This window comes from Taudactylus pleione, unplaced genomic scaffold, assembly GCF_031769625.1.
Source record: "Taudactylus pleione unplaced genomic scaffold, aTauple2 ptg000433l, whole genome shotgun sequence".
In the NCBI taxonomy this organism is placed as follows: domain Eukaryota; kingdom Metazoa; phylum Chordata; class Amphibia; order Anura; family Myobatrachidae; genus Taudactylus; species Taudactylus pleione.
The window spans coordinates 449,811-476,057 of NW_028284835.1; the positions used below are offsets into that span (position 1 = coordinate 449,811).

The 26,247-nt window shown below is 53.6% G+C and overlaps 1 protein-coding gene across 1 annotated transcript in view; it reads right to left on the bottom strand.

Moving 5' to 3' along the window:
* TTLL5 (tubulin tyrosine ligase like 5) overlaps positions 1 to 26,247 on the bottom strand; it is a 120,977-nt gene that overhangs the window by 56,658 nt on the left and 38,072 nt on the right. Inside the window, exons 7-8 of the mRNA XM_088447462.1 lie at positions 2,230 to 2,299; positions 620 to 704 (exon numbers count right to left, since the gene is read on the bottom strand). Of these exons, the coding sequence (XP_088303588.1) occupies positions 620 to 704; positions 2,230 to 2,299 (155 nt within the window). The remainder of the gene's footprint in view (positions 1 to 619; positions 705 to 2,229; positions 2,300 to 26,247) is intronic.

The following is a 26,247-nucleotide window of genomic DNA, read 5'->3' on the forward strand; positions in this document are numbered from 1 at the left end:
TTGTGGGACAGGGATATTTGAAGCTGGGACTGTGGGACAGGGATGTTTGAAGCTGGGACTGTGGGACAGGGATGTTTGAAGCTGGGACTGTGGGGCAAGGATGTTTGAAGCTGGGACTGTGGGACAGGAATGTTTGAAGCTGGGACTGTGGGACAGGGATGTTTGAAGCTGGGACTGTGGGACAGGGATGTTTGAAGCTGGGACTGTGGGACAGGGATTTTTGAAGCTGGAACTGTGGGACATGCATATTAAGAGGCTGGGACTGCAGGACAGGGTTATTAGAGGCTGGTTCTGTGACAGGGATATTAGAGGCTCGGACTGTAGAACAGGGATATTAGAGGCTCGGACTGTGGGACAGGGATATTAGAGGCTGGGACAGTGATACCAGAGGCTGGTAGTGTGGGACAGGGATAGTAGAGGCTGGGACTGTTGGGCAGGGATATTAGAGTCTGGGACTGTGGGACAGGGATATTAGAGGCTGGGACTGTAGGATAGGGATATTAGAGGCTGGGACTGTTGGACAGAGATATTAGAAGCTGGGACAGTGATACTAGAGGCTGGTGGTGTGGGACAGGGATATTACAGGCCAGGGCTGTGTGGCTGCGTCTGACACTCTTACCTGGTAAGTCCTTCTTCATAAAGATATATTACTAAAGGATCATACGAAGTGATTAACACATAGAGGCGGACATCAAACTTAAACCCTAAAAAAGATAACACATTAATAATGAAATGACCCCTAAAGAAATACATTTATCCTAATACATATATACAATACATACTCCGTTACTCTATTGTAACTGGGCCTGTAATATTCTCTTCAATAACACAAGGTACTATACAAGCCCCTCGTGAAGAAACTGTCCCTAACCCCAGGCCTCTGTACATACATGTTGTATGTACAGGGGACTGTGGACCTCATTCAGAGTCGGTCGAAACGGCCGCACGGTCGTACGCCACCGATGTTCGCTAAACTGCGCATGCGTAAAGTTCGCAATGCGCGTGCGCAAACTAGCCGCTACGATCAGAAATTTCTCTCTCCTTGAACACAGCCAGGTCGGTAGTTTGACTGACAGATTGAGGCGTTTGTGGGTGGTAACAGGGGAAGGTGCTTGAAAACGGGGGAGTGGAGATCCGAACGCAGGCGTGCCTAATTATGCGAACGGCGTTTTATGGGAGTGCATACGGTTTATGGGAGTGCATAATTAACAAAGTAGCGTCATGGCACATGTGACATGGGAAGTTTTTACACTGACATGATCGTAGAGCTTAAGAGAGGGTATGGTCAACCTTAAGCTCTACGACCAGTTCCGATGGTTCCCGATGGTCTCGATTAATCTTTATATGGCCGGAGATGACGTGTAATGCATACGAGAAGGGGGCGTATTTTTTGTCTTCCGGCCGCTTCCTCCCCTTGGTCGGCCAGCGGCCGATCCGATCTTAGGGACGCAACATGCGAGTGCATCGTTTGCATATCCAGCCTCTTTTCCCGTACGACCGACTGTGAATGAGGTCTTGTGTGCTGACCACACGTATCGGAGGAGACACTACATAGGGAGCATATACCAGAATGACTTGTTTAATCACATATAAAATATATATATAACCAATAATCTGTGTGTACAGTAGGGATGTGCAGGCTCGGATAGGTTCGAGTTTGCACGTGGAGTTCGGATTTTTCCCTCCAAAAAAACGGAACTCAGAAAGAGGCAAAACGTCATCTTACATGGACGAACATCATCATTCCTGGACTTTTGTCCAGGAATGATGATGTTCGTCCATGTAAGATGACGTTTTGCCTCTTTCTGAGTTCCGTTTTTTTGGAGGGAAAAATCCGAACTCCACGTGCAAACTCGAACCTATCCGAGCCAGCACATCCCTAGTGTACAGTAATGGTTTTGTGTGATGTGTTTTACATAAACAGCGTATATTAGCATATATATTTCTCTGCAGTAATAGGGGCGGCCTAGAATATGTATATATACTGTATATATCTAGTATATGAGTGACAGACCCCAGTACCCCATCTCTCACATTGCTGATTGGCTGATTGTGGACTATACTGTGCATACAGTTATTAGGTGGCTGCTCCCACATCCCGTTCCTGCTCTATGCCAGGAGTAGGTGCTTCCTATGGCCATTTCCTTGCTGAATCTGGGGCCTGTGCCCAAAGCCACAGACACAGTGATGTCACCAACATGCAATAGTGTAACACAGCCGCACACTCACCGTCAATGAGCAACGGGTTACTAATGTACCGGGACACCAAAATGTTATCCTCCATACTGATCTGTGAAGGCTACAATACCAAGGAGAGCTGGAGATTACTGACCAGAACTAACAGAACCGGGGGGAAGGACTAAGGAGTGAGAGAAAAGAGGAGGGGGGCAGGGTGATGGGAAGAGAGGGGGAGGAGAAGAGAGAGCAATGTAGGGGAGAGTGAGAAGAGCTGTAGAGGGTGTGAGAGGGAGAAGCAAGGGAGGGGTGAAGAGAGATAGATGGAGAGGGAGGGGAGAGAGAGAGACGGGGAGGGGAGGGGAGAGAGAGAGGGGGGAAAAGAGAGACGAGGAGGGGAGGGGAGAGGGAGAGGGAGGAAGCGGGTCAGGGGGGCAGAGAAAGAGAGTGAGGAAGAGGAAGAGGGAGGGGAAAAGAGAGGGGGAAAGAAAGAGAGGAAAGAGAACTGTGGAGGAGAGTGAGAAGAGCAGCAGAAGGTGTGAGAGGAAGAAAGATGGAGGGGTGAAGAGAGAGAAATGGAGAGTGAGAGGGAGGAGAAAGAGAGCAAGGTGGAGAAGAGGGATATGAGGAGAGACGAGGAGGGGAGATGGAGAGGGAAAGGGACTGGGAGAGAGAGAAACGTGAAGGAGAATGAAAAGAGCTGCATAACGGGGATGAGACTCATCACTTACATACAGAGTTGGGGGGACAGAGGTGAAGAGGGTTAGAGAGGGAGGGAGGATGAGAGAGAGAGGAGACAGGAGGGAATCAGTACATACAGAGTTGGGGGGCAGAGGTGAAGAGGGTTAGAGAGGGAAAGAGGATGAGAGAAAGAGGAGAAAGGAGGGAATCAGTACATACAGAGTTGGGGGGGCAGAGGTGAAGAGGGTTAGAGAGTGAGGGAGGAGGAGAGAGAGAGGAGAAAGGAGGGAATCAGTACATACAGAGTTGGGGGGACAGAGGTGAAGAGGTTAGAGAGGGAGGGAGGATGAGAGAGAGAGGAGAAAGGAGGGAATCAGTACATACAGAGTTGGGGGTGCAGAGGTGAAGAGGGAGGGAGGATGAGAGAGAGGAGAAAGGAGGGAATTAGTACATACAAAGTTGGGGGACAGAGGTGAAGAGGATTAGAGAGCGAGGGATGAGAAAGGAGGGAATCAGTACATACAGAGTTGTTGGGGACAGAGGTGAAGAGGTTAGAGAGGGAGGGAGGAGGAGAGAGAGAGGAAAAAGGAGGGAATCAGTACATACAGAGTTGGGGGGGCAGAGGTGAAGAGGGTTAGAGGGGGAAGGAGGATGAGAGAGAGGAGAAAGGAGGGAATCAGTACATACAGAGTTGGGGGACAGAGGTGAAGAGGGTTAGAGAGGGAGGGAGGATGAGAGAGAGAGGAGAAAGGAGGGAATCAGTACATACAGAGTAGGGGGGCAGAGGTGAAAAGGGTTAGAGAGGGAGGGAGGATGAGAGAGAGGAGAAAGGAGGGAATCAGTACATACAGAGTTGGGGGGGCAGAGGTGAAGAGGGTTAGAGAGGCAGGGAGGATGAGAGAGAGGAGAAAGGAGGGAATCAGTACATAGAGATGGGGGACAGAGGTGAAGAGGGTTAGAGAGGGAGGACGAGAGAGAGAGAGGAGAAAGGAGGGAATCAGTACATACAGAGGTGAAGAGGATAGAGAGGGAGGGAGGATGAGAGAGAGAGGAGAAAGGAGGGAATCAGTACATACAGAGTTGGGGGTGCAGAGGTGAAGAGGGTTAGAGAGGGAGGGAGGATGAGAGAGAGGAGAAAGGAGGGAATTAGTACATACAAAGTTGGGGAACAGAGGTGAAGAGGGTTAGAGAGGGAGGGATGAGAAAGGAGGGAATCAGTACATACAGAGTTGTGGGGGACAGAGGTGAAGAGGTTAGAGAGGGAGGGAGGAGGAGAGAGAGAGGAAAAAGGAGGGAATCAGTACATACAGAGTTGGGGGGACAGAGGTGAAGAGGGTGAGAGAGGGAGGGAGGGAGGATGAGAGTGAGAGGAGAAATGAGGGAATCAGTACATACAGAGTTGGGGGACAGAGGTGAAGAGGGTTAGAGAGGGAGGGAGGATGAGAGAGAGAGGAGAAAGGAGGGAATCCGTACATACAGAGTTGGGGGACAGAGGTGAAGAGGGTTCGAGAGGGAGGGAGGATGAGAGAGAGGAGAAAGGAGGGAATCAGTACATACAGAGTTGGGGGGCAGAGGTGAAGAGGGTTAGAGAGGGAGGGAGGATGAGAGAGAGAGGAAAAAGGATGGAATCAGTACATACAGAGTTGGGGGGACAGAGGTGAAGAGGTTAGAGAGGGAGGGAGGATGAGAGAGAGGAGAAAGGAGGGAATCAGTACATACAGAGTTGGGGGGGCAGAGGTGAAGAGGGTTAGAGAGGGAGGGAGGATGAGAGAAAGAGGAGAAAGGAGGGAATCAGTACATACAGAGTTGGGGGGACAGAGGTGAAGAGGGTGAGAGAGGGAGGGAGGGAGGATGAGAGTGAGAGGAGAAATGAGGGAATCAGTACATACAGAGTTGGGGGACAGAGGTGAAGAGGGTTAGAGAGGGAGGGAGGATGAGAGAGAGAGGAGAAAGGAGGGAATCCGTACATACAGAGTTGGGGGACAGAGGTGAAGAGGGTTCGAGAGGGAGGGAGGATGAGAGAGAGGAGAAAGGAGGGAATCAGTACATACAGAGTTGGGGGGCAGAGGTGAAGAGGGTTAGAGAGGGAGGGAGGATGAGAGAGAGAGGAAAAAGGATGGAATCAGTACATACAGAGTTGGGGGGACAGAGGTGAAGAGGTTAGAGAGGGAGGGAGGATGAGAGAGAGGAGAAAGGAGGGAATCAGTACATACAGAGTTGGGGGGGCAGAGGTGAAGAGGGTTAGAGAGGGAGGGAGGATGAGAGAAAGAGGAGAAAGGAGGGAATCAGTACATACAGAGTTGGGGGGACAGAGGTGAAGAGGGTTAGAGAGGGAGGGAGGATGAGAGAGAGAGGAGAAAGGAGGAAATCAGTACATACAGAGTTGGGGGGGCAGAGGTGAAGAGGGTTAGAGAGGGAGGGAGGAGGAGAGAGAGAGGAGAAAGGAGGGAATTAGTACATACAGAGTTGGGGGACAGAGGTGACGAGGTCAGAGAGATAGGGAGGATGAGAGAGAGATGGAGAAAGGAGGGAATCAGCACATACAGAGTTGGGGGGGGCAGAGGTGAAGAGGGTTAGAGAGGGAAGGAGGATGAGAGAGAGGAGAAAGGAGGGAATCAGTACATACAAAGTTGGGGGACAGAGGTGAAGAGGGTTAGAGAGGGAGGGAGGATGAGAGAGAGAGGAGAAAGGAGGGAATCAGTACATACAGAGAAGGGGGGCAGAGGTGAAGAGGGTGAGAGAGGGAGGGAGGATGAGAGAGAGGAGAAAGGAGGGAATCAGTACATACAGAGTTGGGGGGGCAGAGGTGAAGAGGGTTAGAGAGGCAGGGAGGATGAGAGAGTGGAGAAAGGAGGGAATCAGTACATACAGAGTTGGGGGGGCAGAGGTGAAGAGGGTTAGACAGGGAGGGAGGAGGAGAGAGAGGAGAAAGGAGGGAATCAGTACATACAGAGTTGGGGGGACAGAGGTGAAGAGGTTAGAGGGAAGGAGGATGAGAGAGAGAGGAGAAAGGAGGGAATCAGTACATACAGAGTTGGGGGTGCAGAGGTGAAGAGGGAGGGAGGATGAGAGAGAGGAGAAAGGAGGGAATTAGTACATACAAAGTTGGGGGACAGAGGTGAAGAGGGTTAGAGCGGGAGGGATGAGAAAGGAGGGAATCAGTACATACAGAGTTGTGGGGGACAGAGGTGAAGAGGTTAGAGAGGGAGGGAGGAGGAGAGAGAGAGGAAAAAGGAGGGAATCAGTACATACAGAGTTGGAGGACAGAGGTGAAGAGGGTTAGAGAGGGAGGGAGGATGAGAGAGAGAGGAGAAAGGAGGGAATCAGTACATACAGAGTAGGGGGGCAGAGGTGAAGGGGGTTAGAGAGGGAGGGAGGATGAGAGAGAGGAGAAAGGAGGGAATCAGTACATACAGAGTTGGGGGGGCAGAGGTGAAGAGGGTTAGAGAGGCAGGGAGGATGAGAGAGAGGAGAAAGGAGGGAATCAGTACATACAGAGTTGGGGGGGCAGAGGTGAAGAGGGTTAGACAGGGAGGGAGGATGAGAGAGAGGAGAAAGGAGGGAATCAGTACATACAGAGTTGGGGGGGCAGAGGTGAAGAGGTTTAGAGAGGGAGGGAGGATGAGAGAGAGAGGAGAAAGGAGGGAATCAGTACATACAGAGTTGGGGGGACAGAGGTGAAGAGGGTTAGAGACGGAGGGAGGATGAGAGAGAGAGGAGAAAGGAGGGAATCAGTACATACAGAGTTGGGGGTCAGAGGTGAAGAGGTTAGAGAGGGAGGGAGGATGAGAGAGAGAGGAGAAAGGAGGGAATCAGTACATACAGAGTTGGGGGGGCAGAGGTGAAGAGGGTTAGAGAGGGAGGGAGGATACGAGAGAGAGGAGAAAGGAGGGAAACAGTACATACAGAGTTGGGGGGGCAGAGGTGAAGAGGTTTAGAGAGGGAGGGAGGATGAGAGAGAGAGGAGAAAGGAGGGTATCAGTACATACAGACTTGGGGGACAGACATGAAGAGTGTTAGAGAGGGAGGAAGGTTGAGAGAGAGAGAGAGAGAGAGAGAGAGAGAGGAGAAAGGAGGGAATCAGTACATATAGAGTTGGGGTCAGAGGTGAAGAGGTTAGAGAGGGAGGGAGGATGAGAGAGAGAGAGAGAGGAGACAGGAGGGAATCAGTACATACAGAGTTGGGGGACAGAGGTGAAGAGGGTTAGAGAGGGATGGAGGATGAGAGAGAGGAGAAAGGAGGGAATCAGTACATACAGAGTTGGGGGGCAGAGGTGAAGAGGTTTAGAGAGGGAGGGAGGGAGGGAGAGAGAGAGAGAGGAGACAGGAGGGAATCAGTACATACAGAGTTGGGGGGCAGAGGTGAAGAGGTTAGAGAGGGAGGGAGGATGAGCGAGAGGAGAAAGGAGGGAATCAGTACATACAGAGTTGGGGGACAGAGGTGAAGAGGGTTAGAGAGGGAGGAAGGATGAGAGAGAGAGAGAGAGGAGAAAGGAGGGAATCAGTACATACAGAGTTGGGGTCAGAGGTGAAGAGGTTAGAGAGGGAGGGAGGATGAGAGAGAGAGGAGAAAGGAGGGAATCAGTACATACAGATATGGGGGGGCAGAGGTGAAGAGGGTTAGAGAGGGAGGATGAGAGAGAGGAGAAAGGAGGGAATCAGTACATACAGAGTTGGGGGGACAGAGATGAAGTGGGTTAGATAGGGAGGGAGGATGAGAGAGAGGAGAAAGGAGGGAATCAGTACATACAGAGTTGGGGGACAGAGGAGAAGAGGGTTAGAGAGGGTTAGAGAGGGAGGGAGGAGGAGAGAGAGAGGAGAAAGGAGGGAATCAGTACATACAGAGTTGGGGGACAGAGGTGAAGAGGGTTAGAGAGGGAGGGAGGATGAGAGAGAGAGGAGACAGGAGGGAATCAGTACATACAGAGATGGGGGACAGAGGTGAAGAGGGTTAGCGAGGGAGGATGAGAGAGAGAGGAGACAGGAGGGAATCAGTACATACAGAATTGGGGGGCAGAGGTGAAGAGGGTGAGAGAGGGAGGGAGGATGAGAGAGAGGAGAAAGGAGGGAATCAGTACATACAGAGTTGGTAGACAGAGGTGAAGAGGGTTAGAGAGGGAGGGAGGAGGAGAGAGAGAGGAGAAAGGAGGGAATCAGTACATACAGAGTTGGGGGACAGAGGTGAAGAGGGTTAGAGAGGGAGGGAGGATTAGAGAGAGAGGAGACAGGAGGGAATCAGTACATAGAGAGATGGGGGACAGAGTTGAAGAGGGTTAGAGAGGGAGGATGAGAGAGAGAGGAGACAGGAGGGAATCAGTACATACAGAGTTGGGGGTGCAGAGGTGAAGAGGGTTAGAGAAGGAGGGAGGATGAGAGAGAGAGAGGAGAAAGGAGGGAATCAGTACATACAGATATGGGGGGGCAGAGGTGAAGAGGGTTAGAGAGGGAGGGAGGATGAGAGAGAGAGGAGACAGGAGGGAATCAGTACATACAGAGTTGGGGGGGCAGAGGTGAAGAGGGTTAGAGAGGGAGGATGAGAGAGAGAGGAGACAGGAGGGAATCAGTACATACAGATATGGGGGGGCAGAGGTGAAGAGGGTTAGAGAGGGAGGGAGGATTAGAGAGAGAGGAGACAGGAGGGAATCAGTACATAGAGAGATGGGGGACAGAGTTGAAGAGGGTTAGAGAGGGAGGATGAGAGAGAGAGGAGACAGGAGGGAATCAGTACATACAGAGTTGGGGGTGCAGAGGTGAAGAGGGTTAGAGAAGGAGGGAGGATGAGAGAGAGAGAGGAGAAAGGAGGGAATCAGTACATACAGATATGGGGGGGCAGAGGTGAAGAGGGTTAGAGAGGGAGGGAGGATGAGAGAGAGAGGAGACAGGAGGGAATCAGTACATACAGAGTTGGGGGGGCAGAGGTGAAGAGGGTTAGAGAGGGAGGATGAGAGAGAGAGGAGACAGGAGGGAATCAGTACATACAGATATGGGGGGGCAGAGGTGAAGAGGGTTAGAGAGGGAGGGAGGATGAGAGAGAGAGGAGACAGGAGGGAATCAGTACATACAGAATTGGGGGACAGAGGGGAAGAGGGTTAGAGAGGGAGGGAGGAAGAGAGAGAGAGGAGACAGGAGGGAATCAGTACATACAGAGTTGGGGGGGCAGAGGTGAAGAGGGTTAGACAGGGAGGGAGGAGGAGAGAGAGGAGAAAACAAGAGATATGGTAAGAACTTACCTTTGTTATCTCTGTTTCTACGAAGTCCATAGGGTCCACAGGGTTGACCTTGGGGTATAGCTGGATCTGGATCCATGGGCACCACGCAGTTAAAGCTTTAGCTGCTCCCAGGATGCACTTGGGTCCGTCCTCCTCTATACCCCGCCCCCGGCCACAGCACCTCAGTTGGTAAGCAGCCAAGGCCGGAGGAGGAGACTAAACAGAGAGAAGGAAGACTGGAACACACAAGAAACCATACTCACAGAAATGGGAGACGGAAAACCGGTGACCAGCCACACAGCCCATTTGAAGCCAGGTGCGTCAGGGCGGGCGCCCTGTGGACCCTATGGACTTCGTAGAAGCAGAGATAACAAAGGTAAGTTCTTACCATATCTCTTGTTTTCTACTTCAGGGTCCATAGGGGGTCCACAGGGTTGACCTTGGGGATGTCCCAAAGCAGTACAACTAAGGGCGGGGACGCTCCTGTGCTGAAAGGAGTACCCGGCGCCCAAAGGATGCATCCTGAGAGGCGAAGGTGTCAAACGCATAGAACCTCAAAAACGTTTGAATTGAAGACCAAGTGGCCGCCTTACACAGCTTAACAGCAGAAGCGCCACGTCTAGCAGCCCAAGAGGGACCCACAGAACGAGTGGAATGAGCCTTAACAGAGGCTGGCACAGGTAAGCCCTCCTGTGCATAAGCCTCACAAATAACGGAACGAAGCCAACGGGCTAACGTTTGTTTGTTGGCAGGCCAACCCCTCTTGTGAAAACCAAAGAGGATAAACAAGGAATCAGACTTCCTAACCGAAGCCGTCCGGTCTACATAAATTCTAAGCGCCCGGACCACATCTAAGGAAGTCTCACCAGCTGAAAGATCAGGGGACTGAAAAGCTGGCACAACAAGTTCCTGATTAATGTGGAACTTCGAGACCACTTTGGGCAAAAACTCAGGACGAGTGCGGAGCACCGCTCTGTCCTGGTGAAAAATCAGGAAAGGAGGGCGACAGGAAAGCGCCCCCAATTCAGACACCCTCCTGGCCGAAGCAATTGCCAGGAGAAAAACCGTCTTAAATGTCAGCCACTTGAGCTCCACCGCCTCAAGAGGCTCAAACGGAGGACCCTGCAGGACCCGTAGCACCACCGCCAAGTCCCAAGGAGCCACAGGAGGCACAAAGGGAGGCTGGATCCTTAGAACACCTTGGAAAAAGGTTTGAACGTCTGGTAGTATTGCAATCCGCCGTTGAAACCACACGGACAAGGCGGACACATGAACCTTCAGAGATGCAAGGCGTAAGCCGAGATCCAATCCTGACTGAAGAAATTCCAAGATCCTAGAAACTCGGAACACCTGAGGATCATAATGTCAGGACTCACACCACTGAAAGTAAGTGTGCCACACTCTGTGATAAATCCGTGCTGAAGCAGGCTTGCGTGCCCTGAGCATGGTACCAATAACCGAACTGGAGAAGCCCCGAGACCTCAAGACGGCTGTCTCAAGAGCCACGCCGTCATAGACAGCCGACCCAGATCCGGGTAAAGGCAGGGCCCCTGAGACAACAGGTCCCGACGCTGAGGAAGAAGGTACGGAGCGTCGATGGAGAGGCTCCTGAGATCGGAGTACCAAGGACGTCTGGGTCACGCCGGAGCTACCAGCACGAGCATGCCGCCGTCCTGCTTGAATTTCCGCAGAACCCGAGGAAGCAGGGATATCGGAGGAAACAGATACGCCAGGTGAAACGTCCATTTCACCGACAGCGCGTCCACCAGAATTGCGCCTGCGTCTCTTGTCCTTGACCCGTAAACGGGCAACTTGTGATTGTGACGGGAGGCCATCAAGTCCAGCTCCGGCAGTCCCCACCTGTCCACGAGTAGCTGAAACACCTCTGGGTGAAGCGACCATTCCCCAGGATGCACGTCGTGACGGCTGAGGAAGTCCGCCTCCCAATTGAGGACTCCGGGGATGAAGACCGCCGAGATCGCTGGAATGTGACCCTCCGCCCAAGTCAGGATACGAGACACCTCCGACATCGCTGCCTGACTGCGAGTTCCGCCTTGGTGGTTGATATACGCCACCGTGGTGGCGTTGTCGGACTGCACCTGTACCGCCCTTCCGTGAAGAGCGGGGCCGGACGACTGCAGGGCCCTGTATACTGCCCGCAGTTCCAGGATGTTGATGGGGAGAAGTGCTTCTTCCGCTGACCAACGACCCTGAAGCGACAAAGAGCCGGTCACTGCCCCCCAACCCCGGAGACTGGCATCCGTCGTGAGCAGGACCCAGTCCGGGATCCAAAATGGGCGCCCCTCGACCAGATGAGCTGTCTGAAGCCACCAAGCCAAAGATTGCCGAACGTCCGGAGACAACACCAGCACCTGAGAGCGGATCCGGTGAGGTAACCCGTTCCATTCTGATAGAATCAGCCCCTGCAGGGGCCGGGAATGGAACTGGGCAAATTCCACCATGTCGAATGTCGACACCATGGACCCCAGAACTCTCATAGCCGAATGGACCGACAGGCGGCAACGGCTCAGGCAACTGCGTATCCGCAGCTGTAGGGAGGCGACCTTCTCCGGAGTCAGGAAGATCCTTTGCTGACGCGAATCCAGCAGGGCTCCCAAATGAACCATCCGCTGTGATGGAATCAGGGAGGACTTTTTCCAATTTATCAACCACCCGTGTGCTTGCAGGCAAGCGATCGTCAGGTGGAGATGTTGAAGCAGTACCTCCGGGGAGCTCGCCAGCAACAGGAGGTCGTCCAGATACGGCAGCAGCCGTACATTCTGGTTCCGAAGATGTGCGGCCATGACCGCCATAATCTTCGTGAACACCCTCGGTGCCGTGGAGAGACCAAAGGGTAGCGCCCGGAACTGATAGTGGTGTTGAAGGATAGCGAACCTCAGATACCGCTGGTGTGAAGATGCTATCGGAACATGGAGGTAGGCGTCCTGGATGTCCAGGGACACCATGTAATCCCCCGGTTCCATCGCCAGAATGATGGAACGTAATGTTTCCATCCTGAACTTGGGAACTCTGAGGAATTTGTTCAGAGACTTCAAGTTGAGGATAGGGCGATGAGAACCATTGGGTTTCTGCACCAGAAACAGAGACAAATAATACCCCGTCCCTCGTTGCGATAGAGGAACGGGAACAATGACCCCTGCTTTCAGCAAGGACTCTATAGCCTCCAGAACCTGTAACGCCTTGGTCTTGTCCTGAGAAGGACTTGTGCAGAAAAACTGGTGGGGTGGTCTGTGCCGAAAAGACAGGGCGTACCCCTGGGAGACCACTTCTCGAACCCAGGCATCCGTGGTGGTATTGTGCCAGCACTGGGCAAATAGAAGAAGTCGGCCTCCCACTCTGAGGTCCCCCAGAGGGAGGCCCGTCCCATCAGGCCGCAGGTTTATCTTCCTGCTTGGAAGAAGGGCGCCGAGCACTCCAGGCTTGCTTCTTGGGTTTAGAGGCAGTCTTACTCGCAGACTGTCTCGGGAAGGACTGACCTTTCGCCTTACCCTGAACCCGAAAGGAACGAAAAGCCGAACTCCGAACCTTAGCAGGCAGTGCCGCCGAAGGGAGGAAGGCCGACTTGGATTTAGCCAGGGTGTCCACTATTTTGTCCAAGTCCAGACCAAATAGTAATTCCCCATTGAAAGGTAAGGCCTCCAGACCTTTCTTTGAATCAGAGTCCGCTCTCCAGGACCGCAACCATAAGGATCGGCGGGCAGACACCGCTGCAGCCGATACCCGCGAGGTCAGCAGACTAGCATCTAAAGAAGCTTCTCCAATGTAAGAAGCAGCGTCCCTCATTTGTCCCAACAACGCCCGCTGGACATCCGGAGCGTCGTCCGGGAAGGTATCTTCCAATGCCTTGGCCCACCCCTCAATGGCCTTGGCCACCGCCCCGGAGAGGGAGTAAATAGACTTTAAGCAAGTCTCAACTTTCCTGTCCGTGGGATCCTTCAGCGAGGATATCGACGGTAATGGTAAGGTGGCGCCCCGAGTTAAACGGGTGACATGGGAATCCACCGCCGGTGGAGTTTCCCATTTTTTACAATGTGCCTCAGGGAAGGGGTAATTAGAAGCCAACCGCTTCTGAGGAAGGAATCTCTTACTGGGCGCCTGCCAAGCTACCGCCATATGATCCGTCAACTGATCCGACAGGGGAAACACCGCAGAAGCCACCTTAGTTTTTTTTAAACTAGGAAACTTCGACTTAGGAACCGGTGCCTCATCCTCTATAAGAAGAATAGCTCACACCGCCCTAACTAGTGCTCGCACATTAATGGACGACTTGGTATCCATTTCCTGGACCGAGGCGTCCGAGTCAGTGTCATCAGGGACCTCCCCATCATCTGAGGAACCCTCTGAGTCCGATACCTGAGCAGCCCATGTCATGAGTGGGCGTTTTGAAATCCTAGAAGGCATGTCAGTCTGCAACATTGACTGAAAAGCCGAGGAAGCGGCCGCCAAATTTTGCACGGAGTTGGAGAGCACATCCACCCATGGTGGAGGAGTCGCCATAGGGGCCTGAAAAGGTACCACAGGCTGCTGCGGAACAGGGGAAGCCTGTATATACATAGGCAACCCCGCATAGGGACCTACTGATTGAGACCCAGGAGGACTCCGCAATAACTGCGGTACACCCGGGGAATGGGGGATGGTCGGCTGGGGCAACGCCCTAGTAGGGAGAGCAGTCGGGACCGACAAACGGTCCGCAATAGACACCAACACTTGAGAAAACATCGCCCACGGTGGTTCCTGCGCCAGAGAAGGTCTGGATGGGCCAGGAGCCACCTGGCATCGACTACACAGGCCATCCTGTGACAAATCCTCCCTATCTACTCCTGCAGAACAGCGTCCGCAGGAGGCCAACACCGGAGCCACTGAGCGCTCAACCTCCTCGTCTGACATGACAGAATATATTATATAGTAAAAAAATATATCTGGCAACAGGGCAGAAGAAAACGCACTCACCGGTGTGCTAAACAACAGCCCACATTACGGCACTGTGTAGCACACAACTGTATGTGACGGACCTCACAAATACGTGATTTATATAGGTGAGGTCTGCAGAAACGCCCCTCCCCCACACACCTGTAGGGCTTGTAGGAGAAGTAAAGGGATAGGTATAAGCTGACAGTAAGCGGAAAATAAGCACAGACAGGCAGCACTAGCAAAAGTCACATACCATGCAGGAAGATATACTCACTGCACCTTTCCACTACAATCAACCTGCCCAGATTCAGTGTCTGGGAGGGCTATAGTGCTGTGTACACTGTCCTTATATCGGGGGAGAGGTACACAGGGGGACCGGTCCGCGTGCTCCCTGAAGATCTGCGCTGCCACTTGTAGAAAATGGCCCCCAGAGACCTCAGAGGAGGAGTGGCCGTGTAACTGCAGCTCAGCGACGCCAGACTCCGTGCTGAAAGGCGCGCTGAGCTGAGGGGAGGAGCCGCTGACAGGGAAGGCTTCCTCCCCTGGCTAGCATATTAACCCCAGGGCTTGCCGGCATCCCGCTTGCCATATATCCCTGGTGGTCTAGTGGTCCCACGGGTTATTCCTCCTCAGAGGGGGAGCCCGCCGCCACCGCTAGCGGCCCCCGGTCTGTCCCCTAGGACCGGGGGCAAAGGACTGCATGTGCAGGCAATACCCGCGAGCCGCCGCTAATCGGCGACTCGCGGCTTACCTTGTCCCCGGCGACTCCGGCAGAAGTCCAGGGAGGGACCCAGAGTCCGGCTAGTACGGACTCTGGCCTCCCGCCGCGATCCCCAGTGCAGTACTGTCGTCGCGGCGCCAGCGGGGAAGGAGAGCGGCAGCGTGGGCGTCTGCATAGACAGCCCGTCGCTGCCACACTAGAGCCTCTGTTTTAAAATAAAAATCTAACAGGCTCTTTTTTTTTTTTAAATAAAAATAAAAAGCTTTTGGGGGCTGCTCCTGCAGCCCCCCTGCGCAGGTGACCCGACTCCGGCCGGGCACCAACTCAAACTGAGGTGCTGTGGCCGGGGGCGGGGTATAGAGGAGGACGGACCCAAGTGCATCCTGGGAGCAGCTAAAGCTTTAACTGTGTGGTGCCCATGGATCCAGATCCAGCTATACCCCAAGGTCAACCCTGTGGACCCCCTATGGACCCTGAAGTAGAAAGGAGGGAATCAGTACATACAGAGTTGGGGGGACAGAGGTGAAGAGGTTAGAGAGGGAGGGAGGATGAGAGAGAGAGGAGAAAGGAGGGAATCAGTACATACAGAGTTGGGGGTGCAGAGGTGAAGAGGGAGGGAGGATGAGAGAGAGGAGAAAGGAGGGAATCAGCACATACAGAGTTTGGGGGGCAGAGGTGAAGAGGGTTAGAGAGGCAGGGAGGATGAGAGAGAGGAGAAAGGAGGGAATCAGTACATACAGAGTTGGGGGGGCAGAGGTGAAGAGGGTTAGACAGGGAGGGAGGAGGAGAGAGAGGAGAAAGGAGGGAATCAGTACATACAGAGTTGGGGGGACAGAGGTGAAGAGGTTAGAGAGGGAGGGAGGATGAGAGAGAGAGGAGAAAGGAGGGAATCAGTACATACAGAGTTGGGGGTGCAGAGGTGAAGAGGGAGGGAGGATGAGAGAGAGGAGAAAGGAGGGAATTAGTACATACAAAGTTGGGGGACAGAGGTGAAGAGGGTTAGAGAGGGAGGGATGAGAAAGGAGGGAATCAGTACATACAGAGTTGTGGGGGACAGAGGTGAAGAGGTTAGAGAGGGAGGGAGGAGGAGAGAGAGGAAAAAGGAGGGAATCAGTACATACAGAGTTGGGGGGGCAGAGGTGAAGAGGGTTAGAGAGGGAAGGAGGATGAGAGAGAGGAGAAAGGAGGGAATCAGTACATACAGAGTTGGAGGACAGAGGTGAAGAGGGTTAGAGAGGGAGGGAGGATGAGAGAGAGAGGAGAAAGGAGGGAATCAGTACATACAGAGTAGGGGGGCAGAGGTGAAGAGGGTTAGAGAGGGAGGGAGGATGAGAGAGAGTAGAAAGGAGGGAATCAGCACATACAGAGTTGGGGGGGCAGAGGTGAAGAGGGTTAGAGAGGGAGGGAGGATGAGAGAGAGGAGAAAGGAGGGAATCAGTACATACAGAGTTGGGGGGACAGAGGTGAAGAGGTTAGAGAGGGAGGGAGGATGAGAGAGAGAGGAGAACGGAGGGAATCAGTACATACAGAGTTGGGGGGACAGAGGTGAAAAGGTTAGAGAGGGAGGGAGGATGAGAGAGAGAGGAGACAGGAGGGAATCAGTACATACAGAATTGGGGGGCAGAGGTGAAGAGGGTTAGACAGGGAGGGAGGATGAGAGAGAGGAGAAAGGAGGGAATCAGTACATACAGAGTTGGGGGACAGAGGTGAAGAGGGTTAGAGAGGGAGGGAGGAGGAGAGAGAGAGGAGAAAGGAGGGAATCAGTACATACAGAGTTGGGGGACAGAGGTGAAGAGGATGAGAGAGAGAGGAGACAGGAGGGAATCAGTACATACAGAGTTGGGGGGGCAGAGGTGAAGAGGGTTAGAGAGGGAGGGAGGATGAGAGAGAGAGAGGAGAAAGGAGGGAATCAGTACATACAGATATGGGGGGGCAGAGGTGAAGAGGGTTAGAGAGGGAGGGAGGATGAGAGAGAGGAGACAGGAGGGAATCAGTACATACAGAGTTGGGGGGGCAGAGGTGAAGAGGGTTAGAGAGGGAGGGAGGATGAGAGAGAGAGGAGAAAGTAGGGAATCAGTACATACAGAGTTGGGGGGACAGAGTTTAAGAGGGTTAGAGAGGGAGGGAGGATGAGAGAGAGAGGAGATAGGAGGGAATCAGTACATACAGAGATGGGGGGGTAGAGGTGAAGAAGGTTAGAGAGAGAGGGAGGATGAGAGAGAGGAGAAAGGAGGGAATCAGTACATACAGAGTTGGGGGTACAGAGGTGAAGAGGTTAGAGAGGGAGGGAGGATGAGAGAGAGGAGAAAGGAGGGAATCAGTACATAGAGATGGGGGACAGAGGTGAAGAGGGTTAGAGAGGGAGGACAAGAGAGAGAGAGGAGAAAGGAGGGAATCAGTACATACAGAGTTGGGGGGGCAGAGGTGAAGAGGGTTAGAGAGGGAGGACGAGAGAGAGAGGAGAAAGGAGGGAATCAGTACATACAGAGTTGGGGGGGCAGAGGTGAAGAGGGTTAGAGAGGGAGGGAGGATGAGAGAGAGGAGAAAGGAGGGAATCAGTACATACAGAGTTGGGGGGACAGAGGTGAAGAGGTTAGAGAGGGAGGGAGGATGAGAGAGAGAGGAGAACGGAGGGAATCAGTACATACAGAGTTGGGGGGACAGAGGTGAAGAGTGTTAGAGAGGGAGGGAGGATGAGAGAGAGAGGAGAAAGGAGGGAATCAGTACATACAGAGTTGGGGGACAGAGGTGACGAGGTTAGAGAGGGAGGGAGGATGAGAGAGAGAGGAGAAAGGAGGGAATCAGTACATACAGAGTTGGGGGGGAAGAGGCGAAGAGGGTTAGAGAGGGAGGGAGGGATGAGGAGAGAGGAGAAAGGAGGGAATCAGTACATAAAGAGATGGGGGACAGAGGTGAAGAGGGTTAGAGAGGGAGGAGAAAGGAGGGAATCAGTACATAGAGATGGGGGACAGAGGTGAAGAGGGTTAGAGAGGGAGGACGAGAGAAAGAGGAGAAAGGAGGAAATCAGTACATACAGAGTTGGGGGGGCAGAGGTGAAGAGGGTTAGAGAGGCAGGGAGGATGAGAGAGAGGAGAAAGGAGGGAATCAGTACATAGAGATGGGGGACAGAGGTGAAGAGGGTTAGAGAGGGAGGACGAGAGAGAGAGAGAGAGGAGAAAGGAGGGAATCAGTACATACAGAGTTGGGGGGACAGAGGTGAAGAGGATAGAGAGGGAGGGAGGATGAGAGAGAGAGGAGAAAAGAGGGAATCAGTACATACAGAGTTGGGGGTGCAGAGGTGAAGAGGGTTAGAGAGGGAGGGAGGATGAGAGAGAGGAGAAAGGAGGGAATTAGTACATACAACGTTGGGGGACAGAGGTGAAGAGGGTTAGAGAGGGAGGACGAGAGAGAGAGGAGAAAGGAGGAAATCAGTACATACAGAGTTGGGGGGGCAGAGGTGAAGAGGGTTAGAGAGGGAGGGAGGATGAGAGAGAGGAGAAAGGAGGGAATCAGTACATACAGAGTTGGGGGGACAGAGGTGAAGAGGTTAGAGAGGGAGGGAGGATGAGAGAGAGAGGAGAATGGAGGGAATCAGTACATACAGAGTTGGGGGGACAGAGGTGAAGAGTGTTAGAGAGGGAGGGAGGATGAGAGAGAGAGGAGAAAGGAGGGAATCAGTACATACAGAGTTGGGGGACAGAGGTGACGAGGTTAGAGAGGGAGGGAGGATGAGAGAGAGGAGACAGGAGGGAATCAGTACATACAGAGTTGGGGGACAGAGGTGAAGAGGGTTAGAAAGGGAGGGAAGATGAGAGAGAGAGGAGAAAGGAGCGAATCAGTACATACAGAGTTGGGGGGGAAGAGGCGAAGAGGGTTAGAGAGGGAGGGAGGGAGGAGGAGTGAGGAGAAAGGAGGGAATCAGTACATAAAGAGATGGGGGACAGAGGTGAAGAGGGTTAGAGAGGGAGGAGAAAGGAGGGAATCAGTACATAGAGATGGGGGACAGAGGTGAAGAGGGTTAGAGAGGGAGGACGAGAGAGAGAGGAGAAAGGAGGAAATCAGTACATACAGAGTTGGGGGGGCAGAGGTGAAGAGGGTTAGAGAGGCAGGGAGGATGAGAGAGAGGAGAAAGGAGGGAATCAGTACATAGAGATGGGGGACAGAGGTGAAGAGGGTTAGAGAGGGAGGACGAGAGAGGAGAAAGGAGGGAATCAGTACATACAGAGTTGGGGGGACAGAGGTGAAGAGGATAGAGAGGGAGGGAGGATGAGAGAGAGAGGAGAAAGGAGGGAATCAGTACATACAGAGTTGGGGGTGCAGAGGTGAAGAGGGTTAGAGAGGGAGGGAGGATGAGAGAGAGGAGAAAGGAGGGAATTAGTACATACAACGTTGGGGGACAGAGGTGAAGAGGGTTAGAGAGGGAGGGATGAGAAAGGAGGGAATCAGTACATACAGAGTTGTGGGGGACAGAGGTGAAGAGGTTAGAGAGAGAGGGAGGGAGGAGGAGAGAGAGAGGAAAAAGGAGGGAATCAGTACATACAGAGTTGGGGGGACAGAGGTGAAGAGGGTGAGAGAGGGAGGGAGGGAGGATGAGAGAGAGAGGAGAAAGGAGGGAATCAGTACAAACAGAGTTGGGGGGACAGAGTTGAAGAGGGTTAGAGAGGGAGGGAGGATGAGAGAGAGAGGAGAAAGGAGGGAATCAGTACATACAGAGTTGGGGGGGTAGAGGTGAAGAGGGTTAGAGAGGGAGTGAGGATGAGAGTGAGAGGAGAAAGGAGGGAATCAGTACATACAGAGTTGGGGGACAGAGGTGAAGAGGGTTAGAGAGGGAGGGAGGATGAGAGAGAGAGGAGAAAGGAGGGAATCAGTACATACAGAGTTGGGGGACAGAGGTGAAGAGGGTTCGAGAGGGAGGGAGGATGAGAGAGAGGAGAAAGGAGGGAATCAGTACATACAGAGTTGGGGGGCAGAGGTGAAGAGGGTTAGAGAGGGAGGGAGGATGAGAGAGAGAGGAAAAAGGATGGAATCAGTACATACAGAGTTGGGGGGACAGAGGTGAAGAGGTTAGAGAGGGAGGGAGGATGAGAGAGAGAGGAGAAAGGAGGAAATCAGTACATACAGAGTTGGGGGGGCAGAGGTGAAGAGGGTTAGAGAGGGAGGGAGGAGGAGAGAGAGAGGAGAAAGGAGTGAATCAGTACATACAGAGTTGGGGGACAGAGGTGACGAGGTCAGAGAGATAGGGAGGATGAGAGAGAGAGGAGAAAGGAGGGAATCAGTACATACAGAGTTGGGGGGGGCAGAGGTGAAGAGGGTTAGAGAGGGAAGGAGGATGAGAGAGAGGAGAAAGGAGGGAATCAGTACATACAGAGTTGGGGGACAGAGGTGAAGGTTAGAGAGGGAGGGAGGATGAGAGAGAGAGGAGAAAGGATGGAATCAGTACATACAGAGTTGGGGGGCAGAGGTGAAGAGGGTTAGAGAGGGAGGGAGGATGAGAGAGAGGAGAAAGGAGGGAATCAGTACATGCAGAGTTGGGGGGGCAGAGGTGAAGAGGGTTAGAGAGGCAGGGAGGATGAGAGAAAGGAGAAAGGAGGGAATCAGTACATACAGAGTTGGGGGGGCAGAGGTGAAGAGGGTTAGACAGGGAGGGAGGAGGAGAGAGAGGAGAAAACAAGAGATATGGTAAGAACTTACCTTTGTTATCTCTGTTTCTACGAAGTCCATAGGGTCCACAGGGTTGACCTTGGGGTATAGCTGGATCTGGATCCATGGGCACCACGCAGTTAAAGCTTTAGCTGCTCCCAGGATGCACTTGGGTCCGTCCTCCTCTATACCCCGCCCCCGGCCACAGCACCTCAGTTGGTAAGCAGCCAAGGCCGGAGGAGGAGACTAAACAGAGAGAAGGAAGACTGGAACACACAAGAAACCATACTCACAGAAATGGGAGACGGAAAACCGGTGACCAGCCACACAGCCCATTTGAAGCCAGGTGCGTCAGGGCGGGCGCCCTGTGGACCCTATGGACTTCGTAGAAGCAGAGATAACAAAGGTAAGTTCTTACCATATCTCTTGTTTTCTACTTCAGGGTCCATAGGGGGTCCACAGGGTTGACCTTGGGGATGTCCCAAAGCAGTACAACTAAGGGCGGGGACGCTCCTGTGCTGAAAGGAGTACCCGGCGCCCAAAGGATGCATCCTGAGAGGCGAAGGTGTCAAACGCATAGAACCTCAAAAACGTTTGAATTGAAGACCAAGTGGCCGCCTTACACAGCTTAACAGCAGAAGCGCCACGTCTAGCAGCCCAAGAGGGACCCACAGAACGAGTGGAATGAGCCTTAACAGAGGCTGGCACAGGTAAGCCCTCCTGTGCATAAGCCTCACAAATAACGGAACAAAGCCAACGGGCTAACGTTTGTTTGTTGGCAGGCCAACCCCTCTTGTGAAAACCAAAGAGGATAAACAAGGAATCAGACTTCCTAACCGAAGCCGTCCGGTCTACATAAATTCTAAGCGCCCGGACCACATCTAAGGAAGTCTCACCAGCTGAAAGATCAGGGGACTGAAAAGCTGGCACAACAAGTTCCTGATTAATGTGGAACTTCGAGACCACTTTGGGCAAAAACTCAGGACGAGTGCGGAGCACCGCTCTGTCCTGGTGAAAAATCAGGAAAGGAGGGCGACAGGAAAGCGCCCCCAATTCAGACACCCTCCTGGCCGAAGCAATTGCCAGGAGAAAAACCGTCTTAAATGTCAGCCACTTGAGCTCCACCGCCTCAAGAGGCTCAAACGGAGGACCCTGCAGGACCCGTAGCACCACCGCCAAGTCCCAAGGAGCCACAGGAGGCACAAAGGGAGGCTGGATCCTTAGAACACCTTGGAAAAAGGTTTGAACGTCTGGTAGTATTGCAATCCGCCGTTGAAACCACACGGACAAGGCGGACACATGAACCTTCAGAGATGCAAGGCGTAAGCCGAGATCCAATCCTGACTGAAGAAATTCCAAGATCCTAGAAACTCGGAACACCTGAGGATCATAATGTCAGGACTCACACCACTGAAAGTAAGTGTGCCACACTCTGTGATAAATCCGTGCTGAAGCAGGCTTGCGTGCCCTGAGCATGGTACCAATAACCGAACTGGAGAAGCCCCGAGACCTCAAGACGGCTGTCTCAAGAGCCACGCCGTCATAGACAGCCGACCCAGATCCGGGTAAAGGCAGGGCCCCTGAGACAACAGGTCCCGACGCTGAGGAAGAAGGTACGGAGCGTCGATGGAGAGGCTCCTGAGATCGGAGTACCAAGGACGTCTGGGTCACGCCGGAGCTACCAGCACGAGCATGCCGCCGTCCTGCTTGAATTTCCGCAGAACCCGAGGAAGCAGGGATATCGGAGGAAACAGATACGCCAGGTGAAACGTCCATTTCACCGACAGCGCGTCCACCAGAATTGCGCCTGCGTCTCTTGTCCTTGACCCGTAAACGGGCAACTTGTGATTGTGACGGGAGGCCATCAAGTCCAGCTCCGGCAGTCCCCACCTGTCCACGAGTAGCTGAAACACCTCTGGGTGAAGCGACCATTCCCCAGGATGCACGTCGTGACGGCTGAGGAAGTCCGCCTCCCAATTGAGGACTCCGGGGATGAAGACCGCCGAGATCGCTGGAATGTGACCCTCCGCCCAAGTCAGGATACGAGACACCTCCGACATCACTGCCTGACTGCGAGTTCCGCCTTGGTGGTTGATATACGCCACCGTGGTGGCGTTGTCGGACTGCACCTGTACCGCCCTTCCGTGAAGAGCGGGGCCGGACGACTGCAGGGCCCTGTATACTGCCCGCAGTTCCAGGATGTTGATGGGGAGAAGTGCTTCTTCCGCTGACCAACGACCCTGAAGCGACAAAGAGCCGGTCACTGCCCCCCAACCCCGGAGACTGGCATCCGTCGTGAGCAGGACCCAGTCCGGGATCCAAAATGGGCGCCCCTCGACCAGATGAGCTGTCTGAAGCCACCAAGCCAAAGATTGCCGAACGTCCGGAGACAACACCAGCACCTGAGAGCGGATCCGGTGAGGTAACCCGTTCCATTCTGATAGAATCAGCCCCTGCAGGGGCCGGGAATGGAACTGGGCAAATTCCACCATGTCGAATGTCGACACCATGGACCCCAGAACTCTCATAGCCGAATGGACCGACAGGCGGCAACGGCTCAGGCAACTGCGTATCCGCAGCTGTAGGGAGGCGACCTTCTCCGGAGTCAGGAAGATCCTTTGCTGACGCGAATCCAGCAGGGCTCCCAAATGAACCATCCGCTGTGATGGAATCAGGGAGGACTTTTTCCAATTTATCAACCACCCGTGTGCTTGCAGGCAAGCGATCGTCAGGTGGAGATGTTGAAGCAGTACCTCCGGGGAGCTCGCCAGCAACAGGAGGTCGTCCAGATACGGCAGCAGCCGTACATTCTGGTTCCGAAGATGTGCGGCCATGACCGCCATAATCTTCGTGAACACCCTCGGTGCCGTGGAGAGACCAAAGGGTAGCGCCCGGAACTGATAGTGGTGTTGAAGGATAGCGAACCTCAGATACCGCTGGTGTGAAGATGCTATCGGAACATGGAGGTAGGCGTCCTGGATGTCCAGGGACACCATGTAATCCCCCGGTTCCATCGCCAGAATGATGGAACGTAATGTTTCCATCCTGAACTTGGGAACTCTGAGGAATTTGTTCAGAGACTTCAAGTTGAGGATAGGGCGATGAGAACCATTGGGTTTCTGCACCAGAAACAGAGACAAATAATACCCCGTCCCTCGTTGCGATAGAGGAACGGGAACAATGACCCCTGCTTTCAGCAAGGACTCTATAGCCTCCAGAACCTGTAACGCCTTGGTCTTGTCCTGAGAAGGACTTGTGCAGAAAAACTGGTGGGGTGGTCTGTGCCGAAAAGACAGGGCGTACCCCTGGGAGACCACTTCTCGAACCCAGGCATCCGTGGTGGTATTGTGCCAGCACTGGGCAAATAGAAGAAGTCGGCCTCCCACTCTGAGGTCCCCCAGAGGGAGGCCCGTCCCATCAGGCCGCAGGTTTATCTTCCTGCTTGGAAGAAGGGCGCCGAGCACTCCAGGCTTGCTTCTTGGGTTTAGAGGCAGTCTTACTCGCAGACTGTCTCGGGAAGGACTGACCTTTCGCCTTACCCTGAACCCGAAAGGAACGAAAAGCCGAACTCCGAACCTTAGCAGGCAGTGCCGCCGAAGGGAGGAAGGCCGACTTGGATTTAGCCAGGGTGTCCACTATTTTGTCCAAGTCCAGACCAAATAGTAATTCCCCATTGAAAGGTAAGGCCTCCAGACCTTTCTTTGAATCAGAGTCCGCTCTCCAGGACCGCAACCATAAGGATCGGCGGGCAGACACCGCTGCAGCCGATACCCGCGAGGTCAGCAGACTAGCATCTAAAGAAGCTTCTCCAATGTAAGAAGCAGCGTCCCTCATTTGTCCCAACAACGCCCGCTGGACATCCGGAGCGTCGTCCGGGAAGGTATCTTCCAATGCCTTGGCCCACCCCTCAATGGCCTTGGCCACCGCCCCGGAGAGGGAGTAAATAGACTTTAAGCAAGTCTCAACTTTCCTGTCCGTGGGATCCTTCAGCGAGGATATCGACGGTAATGGTAAGGTGGCGCCCCGAGTTAAACGGGTGACATGGGAATCCACCGCCGGTGGAGTTTCCCATTTTTTACAATGTGCCTCAGGGAAGGGGTAATTAGAAGCCAACCGCTTCTGAGGAAGGAATCTCTTACTGGGCGCCTGCCAAGCTACCGCCATATGATCCGTCAACTGATCCGACAGGGGAAACACCGCAGAAGCCACCTTAGTTTTTTTTAAACTAGGAAACTTCGACTTAGGAACCGGTGCCTCATCCTCTATAAGAAGAATAGCTCGCACCGCCCTAACTAGTGCTCGCACATTAATGGACGACTTGGTATCCATTTCCTGGACCGAGGCGTCCGAGTCAGTGTCATCAGGGACCTCCCCATCATCTGAGGAACCCTCTGAGTCCGATACCTGAGCAGCCCATGTCATGAGTGGGCGTTTTGAAATCCTAGAAGGCATGTCAGTCTGCAACATTGACTGAAAAGCCGAGGAAGCGGCCGCCAAATTTTGCACGGAGTTGGAGAGCACATCCACCCATGGTGGAGGAGTCGCCATAGGGGCCTGAAAAGGTACCACAGGCTGCTGCGGAACAGGGGAAGCCTGTATATACATAGGCAACCCCGCATAGGGACCTACTGATTGAGACCCAGGAGGACTCCGCAATAACTGCGGTACACCCGGGGAATGGGGGATGGTCGGCTGGGGCAACGCCCTAGTAGGGAGAGCAGTCGGGACCGACAAACGGTCCGCAATAGACACCAACACTTGAGAAAACATCGCCCACGGTGGTTCCTGCGCCAGAGAAGGTCTGGATGGGCCAGGAGCCACCTGGCATCGACTACACAGGCCATCCTGTGACAAATCCTCCCTATCTACTCCTGCAGAACAGCGTCCGCAGGAGGCCAACACCGGAGCCACTGAGCGCTCAACCTCCTCGTCTGACATGACAGAATATATTATATAGTAAAAAAATATATCTGGCAACAGGGCAGAAGAAAACGCACTCACCGGTGTGCTAAACAACAGCCCACATTACGGCACTGTGTAGCACACAACTGTATGTGACGGACCTCACAAATACGTGATTTATATAGGTGAGGTCTGCAGAAACGCCCCTCCCCCACACACCTGTAGGGCTTGTAGGAGAAGTAAAGGGATAGGTATAAGCTGACAGTAAGCGGAAAATAAGCACAGACAGGCAGCACTAGCAAAAGTCACATACCATGCAGGAAGATATACTCACTGCACCTTTCCACTACAATCAACCTGCCCAGATTCAGTGTCTGGGAGGGCTATAGTGCTGTGTACACTGTCCTTATATCGGGGGAGAGGTACACAGGGGGACCGGTCCGCGTGCTCCCTGAAGATCTGCGCTGCCACTTGTAGAAAATGGCCCCCAGAGACCTCAGAGGAGGAGTGGCCGTGTAACTGCAGCTCAGCGACGCCAGACTCCGTGCTGAAAGGCGCGCTGAGCTGAGGGGAGGAGCCGCTGACAGGGAAGGCTTCCTCCCCTGGCTAGCATATTAACCCCAGGGCTTGCCGGCATCCCGCTTGCCATATATCCCTGGTGGTCTAGTGGTCCCACGGGTTATTCCTCCTCAGAGGGGGAGCCCGCCGCCACCGCTAGCGGCCCCCGGTCTGTCCCCTAGGACCGGGGGCAAAGGACTGCATGTGCAGGCAATACCCGCGAGCCGCCGCTAATCGGCGACTCGTGGCTTACCTTGTCCCCGGCGACTCCGGCAGAAGTCCAGGGAGGGACCCAGAGTCCGGCTAGTACGGACTCTGGCCTCCCGCCGCGATCCCCAGTGCAGTACTGTCGTCGCGGCGCCAGCGGGGAAGGAGAGCGGCAGCGTGGGCGTCTGCATAGACAGCCCGTCGCTGCCACACTAGAGCCTC